The sequence below is a fragment of the Raphanus sativus genome, chromosome 8, assembly GCF_000801105.2.
Source record: "Raphanus sativus cultivar WK10039 chromosome 8, ASM80110v3, whole genome shotgun sequence".
In the NCBI taxonomy this organism is placed as follows: domain Eukaryota; kingdom Viridiplantae; phylum Streptophyta; class Magnoliopsida; order Brassicales; family Brassicaceae; genus Raphanus; species Raphanus sativus.
In genome coordinates this window covers 2697529-2710977 of record NC_079518.1, presented here as the reverse complement: position 1 = coordinate 2710977, position 13449 = coordinate 2697529, and the positions used below count along the sequence as shown (strand labels likewise).

Genomic DNA, 13449 nt, shown 5'->3' with positions numbered 1-13449 from the left:
TAAACTGAACCGGCTTCATATCATCAAACCGGTACGCGTATCCCGGGACGAGTGATTTGATTTGATTTTATTTTCACTTTCGAATCAAAAGTATCTCTAAATTTGAATGCGTAGGGCCCTACTTATTTTTTCTTGCTCCATTTTACCGGTTCTCTGCTCCATCGATTTGCTTCCCTCTTTTCGATCTATTCATTAAATCTTACCTACCGCCTCGAATCTACTCATCGGACGTTTCGAATCCGAACGTCCGCAACTAAGCTTCGTTGGATCTAAGATCTGAGCGGCGCTGCGAGGTTTCTCTCTTCCACGAAAAAAATGGCGACGATGAAGAGTTTGATAGGTCTGATTAACAAAATCCAGAGAGCTTGCACTGTCCTCGGAGATCACGGCGGTGAAGGAATGTCGCTCTGGGAAGCTCTCCCAACCGTCGCTGTCGTTGGTGGCCAGGTTTGAACTCTCTCTATAATCGGATCTAGATCCGATCTCACTATAATTTATAACGTTTTGGATTTGCTTTGGTGTTGTGAAAATCAGAGCTCCGGGAAATCTTCAGTTCTGGAAAGTGTCGTAGGAAGAGATTTTCTACCTCGTGGATCTGGTAAATACATTCTCGCTATGTAAATTTGGTTTTGTGCTTGGAAGAACCTATACACTTGCTTCCACGTGACTGAGCCTTGTTGAATAGTGTTTCATTGATGTTCCTTTGGAAGTGCCTATCTGATTTGGTAACATTTTGATTAAATCAGGTATTGTTACGAGAAGGCCATTGGTGTTGCAGCTTCATAAGACCGATGAAGGAACAACAGAGTATGCCGAGTTTCTTCATGATCCTAGGAAGAGGTTTACTGATTTTGGTAGGTTGATTGAATCTTTCATGGGACATTACTCTCTTTTTTCATTATAAAGCTAACTGCTGAAACACATGAGATTCTGAAAGGTAAGGTTAGGGCTAATAAATATTCTTTTGTTTCCAGCTGCTGTGCGTAAGGAAATCGAGGATGAAACTGATCGTATTACCGGGAAGTCCAAACAAATCTCAAACAAACCGATTCAGCTCAGCATCTATTCTCCTAATGGTTAGAAGACCAACACAGTATAATTTTTATGTTGCTGATACTAGCAGCGATGAGTTGTAGTAGGATTTGATTTTAAAGTTTTAACTCCTGCTGCGCCGCCCTCCTTCATGTGTCTTTGGTATCTCACTTTACGCTTTTCTCTGCAGTTGTTAATCTGACGCTCATAGATCTTCCGGGGTTGACCAAGGTTGCTGTAGGTAAGAGTTTGCTTCGTCATATCACTGGTTCTTGTTTCCTTTACCTTGTGCTTAAATTTATCACTGACATGAACGTTACTCTCGCAGAGGGACAACCGGATAGTATCGTCCAGGACATTGAAAATATGGTCCGCTCTTATGTTGAGAAGGTCAGTTTGAAAAGTTTCATTTATTCCAACCAAGTTGAACTGAAGTATGGTCATCCTCGCACACTGATATGGATTAATCCATCAGATACGAAAGTGATACGAAAGATCAAACCCTTTCTCTATAATGTTGCTTATAATATGATATGTTTGATCTGCAGCCAAATTGCATCATATTGGCTATTTCTCCAGCTAATCAAGATATTGCTACCTCAGACGCAATAAAGCTTGCTAGAGAAGTTGATCCTACAGGTACTATTTATATGTAGTTTCTTAGTATCTAGTAAGTAGTGACTTTTCACTCCCCAAAACATTTTTCTAAGACTTTCTAGTATATTACTGTAGGTGAAAGGACTTTTGGAGTGGCAACCAAGCTTGATATCATGGATAAAGGAACTGATTGTCTAGATGTAAGGATCTTTTTCGAGGCCTGCAGCTTGGGGTCTCAGATAAATCAGTTACTTTTTAAAATTATTCTGACACCTCCTCTCGTATTTGATGAAGGTTCTTGAGGGAAGGTCATACCGTTTGCAACATCCCTGGGTCGGAATTGTGAATCGTTCACAGGCTGATATCAATAAGAGAGTCGATATGATTGCTGCGCGTAGGAAAGAGCGTGAATATTTTGAAACAAGCCCTGAATACGGGCATTTGGCCAGTAGAATGGGATCAGAATATCTAGCAAAACTCTTGTCTCAGGTACCCTCATGATTTACCTACTTGGACTTCATTGACACCAAAGCTTTAATGCATAGTGTTGACTTCCATCCAACTTGCGCTTTTTTTATTCCTCTCTGTCAGCACTTAGAGACTGTCATCAGGCAGAAAATCCCCAGTATTGTTGCTTTAATCAACAAAAGCATCGATGAGATAAATGCAGAGCTGGACAGGATTGGGAGACCTATCGCTGTAGATTCAGGGGTAAGTTCTTAAACCATTATGTAGTCGCTATTCAGGGTTGCATCAGAATCAAATGGATAGTTACTCACCATTATTATTTCAGGCCCGACTTTACACCATTTTGGAACTCTGTCGGGCATTTGACCGTGTCTTTAAAGAGCACTTGGATGGAGGGTAAGCGATCTAGTTATTCTGCTTCTTAGTCAATATTGCTCTGTCTGTACTATTACATTGCGAATATCCATTTGGAGTCTAGGAATGGTTTGAAAGACAATGCCTTTGAAGAGTAATATGCTGCCAAAAATGCTTCAGTCTTTTACTTATTTTTAACTCTGCTCATTTTCTAGACTAAGGATGTGCAGTGTTAGTAAAGTTCCTACAGTGATGACCATCTCCATAGTCAATAGATGTTTGTCAAAAGAAACTTCACATTATTTGACGATTTAAGTTTGTCAAAGTCAGTTTTCTCATATATAGATTGTTATGTGTATCAGACGACCTGGTGGAGACCGGATCTATGGAGTTTTTGACCATCAATTACCAGCAGCCTTAAAGAAACTTCCCTTTGATCGACATCTCTCTACCAGAAATGTTCAGAAGGTTGTTTCAGAAGCAGATGGTTACCAGCCACATCTTATTGCTCCTGAACAAGGATACAGAAGGCTCATTGATGGTTCCATTAGCTATTTCAAAGGACCAGCGGAAGCCACCGTCGATGCAGTATGCTTCCGAGTCTTTACTACATTTCAGTACCTATGAGACTCTCTCGTTTTGGTCAAACACTTGTGAGGCTTAACTTCTAATAAATTGTCAATATTTTTAACTCCTATTTGATATCTCATAGGTGCATTTTGTACTGAAAGAGCTGGTCAGAAAGTCGATTTCAGAAACAGAGGTGAGAAGAGGTCTTCTGTTGAGAGAACTTCTCCTGTACGTTATGTTTCAATCCTAAAACCCGTTTTTGTTCTTTTTCTATCAGGAGCTGAAGCGATTCCCAACTCTAGCAAGTGATATAGCAGCTGCTGCTAACGAAGCTCTCGAAAGATTCAGAGACGAAAGCAGGAAAACAGTTCTGCGTCTGGTGGACATGGAATCCAGCTACCTCACGGTTGAGTTCTTCAGAAAACTTCACCTTGAACCCGAGAAAGAGAAACCAAACCCGAAAAATGCCCCACCACAAAACGCAGACATCCACTCCGATAATCACTTCAGAAAGATCGGTACTGTCTCTGGTTCACCCTTACTACGAATGAGGCATATCGAATGTGTCTTGACCATGAATTTAATTTACTCAGGATCCAACGTGAGTGCGTACATAAATATGGTCTGTGATACTTTGAGAATCTCTCTTCCCAAAGCTGTTGTTTACTGCCAAGTTAGAGAAGCTAAGAGATCGCTCCTCAACTTCTTCTACGCTCAAGTCGGCAGGAAAGAGGTAAAACAATATAAAATTACCCTTTCATATTAAAGAGTGGAGAGCACTTTCTAATGATTTCAATAAAAAAAATGGGTGCAGAAGGAGAAGCTTGGGGGGATGTTGGACGAAGACCCACAACTAATGGAACGAAGAGGAACCTTAGCCAAACGACTCGAGCTTTACAAACAAGCAAGAGATGACATCGATGCTGTGGCTTGGAAGTAAGGTGTGATCAAAAGGAATATTCTTTATATCTTTAATTCCTTTTGCTCGTGTGAGCACTACTGTATTATTACTAGATATGTTGGAAGTTCTAACCTTCAATCCATTGCTGCACGTGCACACACGTTAACTCATATTGTATTCGGTCGCTGATGTCTATCTCCTACTTTTTGGTGTGTATCTTCGATTCTTGAGTACTGTTTTAGAACGATTAAGTCATTATCAATTGTTCTTCCTCAGGCTGCTCCAGGAATGTTAACAACAGTGCTTCTTTGTTAATTTGTGGGAGGATTTAAATATTAAAATCTTAATCCACATCCGTCATGATCAGGAGAAACCTTTTGTTAAAACTTTTCAACTACTTAAAACTTTCCAAAAGAAGCAATGAAACACATGAGAAAGTTGTGTGGATATACCCAATCTGGTAGATGATGGTTTTTGGCTTACGACTGTCAAACATCTTGCTGTTTCAGTGTCTCAGAGTTAGTAAAAAGCCTGTCGTTCAAAATCCTTAGACTGAAAAGGCCTGCTGTTCTGGATTATGGAGATGATTTAATATTTTGATTACACACACTGACCCACACTCTTGATTATCGGCCGCCTCCAAAACCTCACTCCCACTTCTTCTTCATCATCCTCCTCACGACGGCGACAATGGCGACTCTCACTCACCACACCCCACAGACCTCTTTCCTCTCCAGACTCCCACTCAGGCCCAAACCCAGAGCCCTCTCCGCAAGGGTCAAAATGTCTCTCCAGGAATCCGCGCCCTCTCTCGCCGTCGTCGGCGTCACAGGCGCCGTGGGACAGGAATTCCTCTCCGTCCTATCCGATCGAGACTTCCCCTACAGCTCCGTCAAGATGCTCGCGTCGAAACGCTCCGCGGGGAAACGCGTCGCCTTCGACGGCCGCGAGTACACCGTCGAAGAGCTCACGGCGGAGAGCTTCGACGGCGTGGATATCGCGCTGTTCAGCGCCGGCGGATCTATAAGCAAGGAGTTCGGGCCACGCGCGGCGGAGAGGGGAACGATTGTCGTCGACAACAGCTCGGCGTTTCGAATGGTCGAGGGAGTCCCGCTGGTGATCCCGGAAGTGAATCCAGAGGCGATGCGAGGGATTAAAGTGGGAAATGGTAAAGGGGCGTTGATTGCGAACCCTAATTGCTCCACCATTATCTGCTTGATGGCCGTTACGCCTCTTCATCATCACGCTAAGGTTTTGATTATTTTTTTTTTGCTTCAGAATTTTAAATCTGCGTTTTGTGAGTAATGTTTTATTGGTTGTTATTATAACAGGTGAAGAGGATGGTGGTTAGTACGTATCAAGCAGCTAGTGGTGCAGGTGCTGCAGCTATGGAAGAGCTTGTGCAGCAGACTCGCGAGGTTTTAGCCGGTAAACCGCCGACTTGTAACATCTTCAGTCAGCAGGTGAATAGTCAATTTTTCCAAATGGTGGTTTAGTGTTCTGATTCTTGGATTACTTTTTGATTAATTTTGTTGTCTTTCTACAGTATGCATTTAACTTGTTTTCGCACAATGCTCCCATTACTGAGAATGGTTACAACGAAGAGGAGATGAAACTTGTGAAAGAGACGAGGAAGATTTGGGTGAGTGGTTACTTGGAGAGATGTTTTTGTATTTTTTTGTTTGTTGAATATGTTGGTTGTGTTTAAAGAGGTTTTTTTTACCTTTCTTGCTCTTGGCAGAATGACACAGAAGTAAAAGTAACAGCGACGTGTATACGTGTTCCGGTTATGCGTGCTCATGCAGAGAGTGTGAATCTACAGTTTGAGAACCCCCTCGATGAGGTAGTAATAATACAACTTCAAACTCTTTTTTCTACTAAATGTGTTATTAGTAGTTCTTCCTAGGGAATGTCAAATTTGAATCATGGCTTAAACGGCATGCTATAGGCATTTTTTAAACTTCTTTTTCGAGGAATCATATACCTGTAATCAGCGTTAGTAGGCTTGTAAGTTCTTGAGGCAATTGCAGCGTTAAAGCACCCTAAAGTTATTACTTGGACTTGTTCTGCTAGCATATTTTAGAGCCTAGGATTCTTCTTAAGAGACAAAAATAAAAAAAGAAACTTATGATCAGGTTCTTGTTTGTAATTGTATTATAACAGAACACAGCAAGGGAGCTGTTGAGAAAAGCACCTGGAGTTTACATTATAGACGACCGTGCCTCTAACAGCTTCCCTACTCCACTCGATGTCTCTAACAAAGATGATGTAGCGGTTGGTAGGATCAGGCGAGACGTGTCCCAAGATGGCAATTTCGGGTAATGTCTCACTCGTTTCTATTGAATTTAAGATCAAATCTTCCCATTAAGTTAAAAGTCTATTAACTTTGTGAATTTTTCAGGCTGGACATATTCGTTTGTGGAGATCAAATACGCAAAGGAGCTGCTCTAAACGCTGTTCAAATTGCTGAGATGCTTCTCTGATTTCAAATCCCTCACTCTCACCTGATTCTTCACATGAGATCTGTGTATCAGATTTGAGCCAAGAACTTATCTCAGTTTTCTTTGTTTTGAGTTTCTTTTGTTTCCCTATTTGGCCAGTTTTGTTACTTTCCGTTAATCAAGTTATTTCTCGAATAAAAATCATTCACCACTCTTGAGCCTTGCTAATTTTCGCCTCGAACCGGTACCGGCTTGGTTAATGAGTCTTTGCATGTGATATTATCATATTATCCAAGAAAAATTATTAGACCGCTGATAAACGCGTGACGTTAATTTATATATACCAACAAGTTGATGTAATTAACAAACCGCATGTTTTAAGCTATTTGCGATTGTGCAGATAATTCAAACGCAAACGCTGATATAGATTGACTAGCGTCCATGGTTGCGATTTGCGACCACAGGGACGTTCACGTGGACCTTTCCGCAGGGTATTAAAGCCTCTCTCACTCTCCACCATCCCTCTCGCTACAACTTCCATAACTGCATCACTCTCTCTCTCTCTAGTCTCTAACGAACAGAAACGAATTTCCATTTTCGAATTTGAAAATATCTTCGGGGAAGTTTTCGTGTCAAAGGATGATGAAGGAGATCGCGTCGAGGATTTCAAAGCGCAAGGCTGAGCCGACGCCGTTCGTGGCCGGGAAGAAGGCTCGGTCGATTCCTTCGCGCCGGAAGAGAGCTCAGATCTCGCCAGTCTCCATCCAGCCACCTCTCTGTCACAAGGAAACAGGAGGAGTATCCGCTGCTTCCGTCGACTCCTGCTCCAATTTGCTCTCTGCGGTCGACGACAGTGTTTCATGCGGTTCGAGCAGAGTCGAGAAGAATCGAACTGAAGAGGAAGAAGTTTCTAGACCTGAGAAGGAGATGGCGATTGCTGCTGATCCGAAGTTTCGGAGGATCACTAGATCGTACTCTAAGCTAACCAAGGAGAAGGACGGAGATGATGAGATTGAAGTAAGCGAATCGTCCTTCACGCGATCCGACGTGACCTTTGCCGAGCACGTCTCCGATAGCCTGAATTCGAATTTCGTGTCAGATAACAACAAGGAGAGCGACGTCGTTTCGGCAGTGGTGTCTTCTTCTTGCTCGAAGCTCGGAGGCGATAACGAAGAGACTGAAATCTCCAAACCGAGCGGATTCGTGGAACTGAAGCCGGAGGTTGTTGAGACAGTCTCCGATCTCGCTTGCACAGAGACGTTCTCCGGCGAAGATGTTTCAGACTATTACGAGGACGAGTTATCGGAGATATTTTCACAGAGTTCCGTCCTCGATTCATCGGATTACACTCCGTCGTTGTTTTCCGATTCCGGCAGCGAATTCTCTGAGAAATCTAGCTCTGCCTCTCCTATATCGCTTTCTCGCTCTCTCTACCTTCAGTACAAGGAACAGTTCTGCAGATCCACAGTTCCCAACGGTTTCGAATCTTCTCGCCATGATCAGAACCGTGAAATTCAGTCTCAAGTAAGTGCTAATTGCTTGAAGCTTGACTCGATTTGCTAGCCTAAAATTGATCTGAACATTTGAATCTGATGTTCTGTTATGGAATGAATCTTTCTGTTTTAGCTGGTAAGGTTTGAAGATGAAGAGGTGGAAGAGAGCTACCAAATGCTGAGGGAAAGAGAGAGAAGCCATGCGTATTTGCGTGACTCTGCTAAGGCTTACTGCTCCAGGATGGACCATGCTGATTTCATCCCTCGTCTACGCTTGATCATGGTTCAATGGATTGTGGAGGTGAACATTTTTATCATTTTTTTCTTCTACATATGCGAATGATTATATAACTAGTGAACTCTGAATGTCGAAAGCTCAGAAAATATATACATCGGTTAGGAAATGATTGTATAGGAAAGTGATGTTTGGAACGTATATTGATCTAAGATCTTGTTGCTGTTGCTAGCTTATAAGGTGTTTTTGCCTGAGGAAATCTACAGCTCATCTCTGAATCTTATATGGTTTATTTATATATGTATCAGACAGATATGGTAATCTTTTTGTTGCTGATTGTCTTCTCTCTGACTATACGCAGCAATGTTCTGACATGGGGTTTCAGCAAGAGACCTTGTTTTTAGGAGTTAGTCTGCTGGATCGATTCTTGAGCAAAGGATCCTTCAACAGCGAGAGGACTCTAGTACTAGTCGGGATTGCGAGTCTTACTCTGGCCACCAGGATTGAAGAAAACCAACTTTACAATAGGTACAACTTACAAACCACTATCCATCTTCATTATGCTGACTTCCAGTGTTCATTAGATAAATGTTTTGAACATGAATAAAGATGAGGACTATTTCAAGAAACTGAGTATCACTCACTAATAATAGGTTAAGAGTCTAGATACAAATCTTATATAGTCATGTATGTCAAATATTGAATTCTGTTTCTAGAAAGCTCTTTACTGCAAAACCCTTTTTAAGTGACACATATCAATAGTTCAGTTTCCTTCAGATGCTCACTTGATACTTCCTACATTTATTTAGCATACGGAAAAGGAACTTCTACATTGAGAACCTAAAGTATAGCCGTCATGAAGTGGTGGCAATGGAGTGGCTGATTCAAGAAGTTCTCAACTTCAAATGCTTCTCACCCACAATCTTTAACTTCTTATGGTAAAAACCTCTGTTACTTTATATTTTCTGTTCCAAGACACATGCACACTGAAATATACATAATAACTGAATCATTTATACTTCTCAGGTTTTACCTAAAAGCTGCTCGAGCCAATCCAGAAGTTGAAAGGGTAGCCAAATCCTTTGCCGTTACCTCACTTGCCGATCACACTCAACTCTGTTTTTGGCCCTCGAGTGTAGCAGCCGGGCTCGTAGTTCTTGCGTGCATCAAACACAACAAAATCTCAGCCTACCAACGAGTGGTAAAGGTACCAGTCTCTTCAACACTACTTAAATACTTTTTGATTTCAAGAATATACAAAATGATTTCAATCCCAAACCTCTTTTTCTCTCCTTCTGCAGGTTCATGTTAGAACAAAAGATAACGACCTGGATGAATGCGTCAAGGTATATTTTAAACATCACTCTCATAATATCGGACCTCTTATATTCTCCCACTAAGAGGGTTATGGAAGGAGTTCTAAACTAGTGTTTCTATATACAGAGCCTGGAATGGTTCCTTGAGCAGTGAGCAATCAACAACAACAACAAAGACCCCAAAAACCAGAACACAGTATACTCCCCATACGAACTCACAGGTTATTATTACCATTTATTAAAAAACAGTATATACTAAGCAATGCGTCTACAGATATATATACTTAAAGACTTTTTAGCTCTTGTATTGGCATACTGATACCAACTATTTGTGTCGTTACCCACATTTATTGTTTATTTTTCCCAATACGCTACGCTCCCATTTTATCAAGTCATTTTCTTGTTCACTATCTTTTTTTGTTTGAGCAACTCTTGTTCAATAAGGTCTGGAAGATTTCCTCTGTTTTTTTACTGATCAGGAAATAAAATCTCTGTTTCCAAGATCAATGAGATTTATCAGGTGTTTATAATGGGCCTTGACTAAAGCTTCACTTCATTTACTGATCCAATAAGAAAATCCATAACCATGAATTGAGGTTGTGCATATTATTCGATTGAGTCAATGATTATAGACATGTCCATGCAATGCCTAATGGTCTGCTTGGGCCCTCTTGAAAACAACATTACCGTGACCTCTGGGTTTGATCTGTTCATTCAGGCCCTGGTTGTGCTAAAAAGTTGGCCGAGGTTGTTTATTTTATTAAATGGCACTAGTGCTTAAACAGAGAGATAAGAATATGACAAGTTGGGCATCAGTAATACGTAACGCGTGACTTTGTTGCTCAAATATTTACATTCCGACCAGGTCCACTGTCCCTTATAAGGTCCACTGTCCCTTATATATTCCTGCCACCTAAATCACCTCATAGGATCGTAATATTGTATTAAAGATTTGCTTATGATCATACAATTAACAATCCTTTAATCAGTTAAGCCGTTCAATATTAGCTTACTTTATTTCTACATAGTATATCAATAACACTTTTCATATGCATCATCGTTTGAAGGGAACAAAAAAAGTATCGCCGGATAAAATTCCCTCTTGAGTATTGGGTTATTATTCGAGGGGGACTGTGTTAACTTTATCGAAACGTGACGAAAACCGCGTCTCGTGACTCGTGTGAACACTTCAAACAAAAAAACAGCCGTTTACTTATAATGCTGGGACTTGCTGACAACGACAATACTATCCTCGGAGGTCTCACTTTATTACATCTTTTGCCATTTAGGACGACCAAACTATTCCCATCATTCTCTCTATTCTCACATTCTCTCTCCCTGATTCTCTGTCCAAACGCCATGATAGGAGAGAAAGATCTCGCCATCGACGGAGAATGCTCTCGAACCAAAGCATCGAAGCCTCTGTTCTCTCATCTCAACAACAACAGCAATCGAGCTGACAAAATCAGCGTCCGGTCCAGCAACCTCGATGGGTTCCCTTGTAAATCCTCAGCCAGATCAGGAAACGAGCTCACTCTCAGCTACCTCTGCGAGAACCGAGAGGATCTTTCCGAGAGAATCGCCGATCGAAAGGGGAAAGAAGTGGTAATAACCTTCTCGGAGAATCCAAGCCACCGCCACGAAGACGACGACGACGAGAAGCGGATTGAGAGAGACTTCTTCAACAACCTCAGAGAACCCAAACGAAAGTCTCCTCACGGAGATGACGACGTCAAAGAAGAAGAGAAGAACACTTTAAACCTCTCTCTAGCTCTCCCCGACGTCTCTCTATCTCTAACGGCGTCAAACGCCGTCAAAAGACCGAGAGTGACGACAAACTGCGAGCGAACGGCGTCGTTTTCGAACGATTTCACGGCGTCGTACTCCCACTCCCACCCTTTCTCCCACAACATGAGCTGCTCCATGACTAGAAACTCCACAGATTTCGAGACCTCCGATCATATCTGGTGCGCCGGAGAAGGAACCAACGGATCCGTCCACAGCCGGTTCAGACCCGTCGGCGACGGCGGCGGCGTCCTCGCCGTCAATCCCTTCACCGGCAAACCCTCCAACTCCTCCGAGTACTCCTTCTTCCCTTCCGAGCTACCAGCCGTCGCCGCCAAGGGATTATTACTACCCAATCCGGAAGAAGACGATGCGGTTAGTAGATCGGAGAGGGTCCTCGACGACATCGTTTCGAAGTCTATATCTTCCGTGGCGTTGATTATTCAAGGGATGGCTGAAGAGACTCTCGAAGCAGCTAAAGAGTACTTAAGGAACTTGATCGATGATGATGATTCGCCGGGGCGTAAGGAGAAGCTGGCGAATCTTCAGAGCCAGATCGACAAAAGATCCGATCTTTGCAAAGAGACGCTGTCCAAATGCGTCAAGGACCAGCTGGACATTCTCGTAGCCGTGAGGACGGGGCTCAAGTACTTTTTGTCTGGTAAAATCCGGATCCCTATGAACGAGTTGGTGGAGATCTTTCTCTTCTTGAGATGTAGGAACGTGAACTGCAAGAGTCTGTTACCTGTCGATGACTGTGAGTGCAACATCTGTTCGAAGAACAAGGGGTTTTGCAGCTCTTGTATGTGTCCGGTCTGCTTGAGGTTTGATTCCGCTAGTAATACTTGTAGTTGGGTTGGGTGTGATGTGTGCTCGCATTGGTGTCACGCTGCGTGTGGGATTCGGGAGGGTCTGATCAGGCCGGGACATAGCGTGAAAGGTCCTCGAGGTAGGACCGAGATGCTGTTCCATTGCGTTGGATGTGCTCATAAATCGGAGATGTTTGGGTTCGTCAAGGATGTGTTTGTGTGTTGCGCCAAGAACTGGGGACATGAGACTCTGGTCAAGGAGCTTGACTGCGTTGGAAAGGTGTTCCGTGGAAGCGATGATGGTAGTAAAGGCAAAGCGTTGCATCACAAAGCTAATGAAATGGTGAAGAAGCTGGAGAGTAAACAGATCTCTCCGCAAGATGCCTCTAACTTCATCATTCAGTTTTTCAACTGTAAGTGTTATTACTCATCATCAATCAAAGATTAGGAACCTCAACAGAAGCTTATGGATTTTGATTCTTTTCTTGCAGATGCAGAGACGGTAACAGAGTTTCCTGAACCGAAAGAGCAAACAGTTGTAGCAGAATCGAGCTACAGAAAAGACGAGGCATCTGTGACGCCTTCAACAACATCCGAGGATCAGATGAAGAAGAAGAGCTTTGCGTTAGCAGATGCGATGATGAACAGTTTCGATAGTTTGGAGAGCATGGTGAGCATCAAGGAAGCCGAGACGAGAATGTTCCAGAAGAAAGCGGACGAGGCGAGAACAGAGGCAGAGAGTTTCAAGAGGATGATAGAAATGAAGACTGATAAGATGGAGGAGGAGTACTCGGAGAAGATAGCGCGGCTGTGTCTGAAGGAGACGGAAGAGAGGAGGAGGAATAAGCTGAAGGAGTTGAAGAAGCTTGAGAACTCGCATTGCGATTACAGGAACATGAAGCTGAGGATGGAGTCTGAGATCGCAGGGTTATTGAAGAGAATGGAAAGTACAAGACAACAATTGGTATGAGAGAATTAGAAAAACAGAGTCTTTCAGTTAAGCATTTATTTGCCTCTGTGGGAGACATCAGTGTTAAAGGCTTTATCTATTTCTTGCCTTCTAAAATATCATTTTTCTAATCTATAAATTCTGTTTTTTTTTGCTTATAATAACTACCATGCATGTTTAATATGTTTATATAATTCATTTATATTGTATAAAGTGAATCATTTGCAACTATGCTATATATTTTGGTACTAATGGGTTTTATCATAAAAAGAATATGAAAATGAATAGACAACAATTGATGGATGCTTGAATTTTATTTCTGAGAGAAACATATTTAGTTAAATAAGCTGAAATATTTGTCATTAGGCGAATTTTGTATAATTTATTTTCACCAAAAACTTAAAACATTTCAATGTTTGATTACTTGAAACATTTAGGGGGAAAAATCTTTTGAGAAAGAGTATACCAAATCTATAAACAAGTGAATGGCAGTGTCATG

The 13449-nt window shown here is 42.1% G+C and overlaps 4 protein-coding genes across 4 annotated transcripts; all 4 read left to right on the top strand.

The window, feature by feature from the left end:
• The first annotated feature begins 126 nt into the window (after positions 1–126).
• LOC108821411 (phragmoplastin DRP1C-like) lies at positions 127–4177 on the top strand. Its single transcript, XM_056992513.1, has 16 exons — positions 127–447; positions 535–598; positions 747–854; positions 975–1076; positions 1223–1273; positions 1361–1422; positions 1581–1671; positions 1765–1829; positions 1924–2118; positions 2221–2340; positions 2423–2493; positions 2814–3039; positions 3164–3214; positions 3299–3539; positions 3615–3754; positions 3836–4177. The coding sequence occupies exons 1-16, from the start codon at positions 316–318 to the stop codon at positions 3959–3961; spliced, it is 1845 nt and encodes a 614-aa protein (XP_056848493.1). The 5' UTR covers positions 127–315; the 3' UTR covers positions 3962–4177.
• Positions 4178–4514: 337 nt separating this feature from the next.
• LOC108821414 (uncharacterized) lies at positions 4515–6576 on the top strand. The gene is made up of 6 exons (XM_018594456.1): positions 4515–5173; positions 5254–5385; positions 5469–5564; positions 5664–5765; positions 6086–6240; positions 6324–6576. Exons 1-6 carry the CDS (start codon positions 4613–4615, stop codon positions 6403–6405), a joined length of 1128 nt encoding a protein of 375 aa, XP_018449958.1. The 5' UTR covers positions 4515–4612; the 3' UTR covers positions 6406–6576.
• A 333-nt stretch (positions 6577–6909) lies between these two features.
• LOC108821413 (cyclin-SDS-like) lies at positions 6910–9817 on the top strand. Its single transcript, XM_018594455.2, has 7 exons — positions 6910–7887; positions 7990–8157; positions 8453–8619; positions 8901–9029; positions 9118–9298; positions 9393–9437; positions 9535–9817. The coding sequence occupies exons 1-7, from the start codon at positions 7003–7005 to the stop codon at positions 9559–9561; spliced, it is 1602 nt and encodes a 533-aa protein (XP_018449957.1). The 5' UTR covers positions 6910–7002; the 3' UTR covers positions 9562–9817.
• An 840-nt stretch (positions 9818–10657) lies between these two features.
• On the top strand, positions 10658–13202 carry LOC108823024 (protein OBERON 3-like). The gene is made up of 2 exons (XM_018596251.2): positions 10658–12414; positions 12493–13202. Exons 1-2 carry the CDS (start codon positions 10767–10769, stop codon positions 12969–12971), a joined length of 2127 nt encoding a protein of 708 aa, XP_018451753.1. The 5' UTR covers positions 10658–10766; the 3' UTR covers positions 12972–13202.
• Positions 13203–13449: the final 247 nt, after the last annotated feature.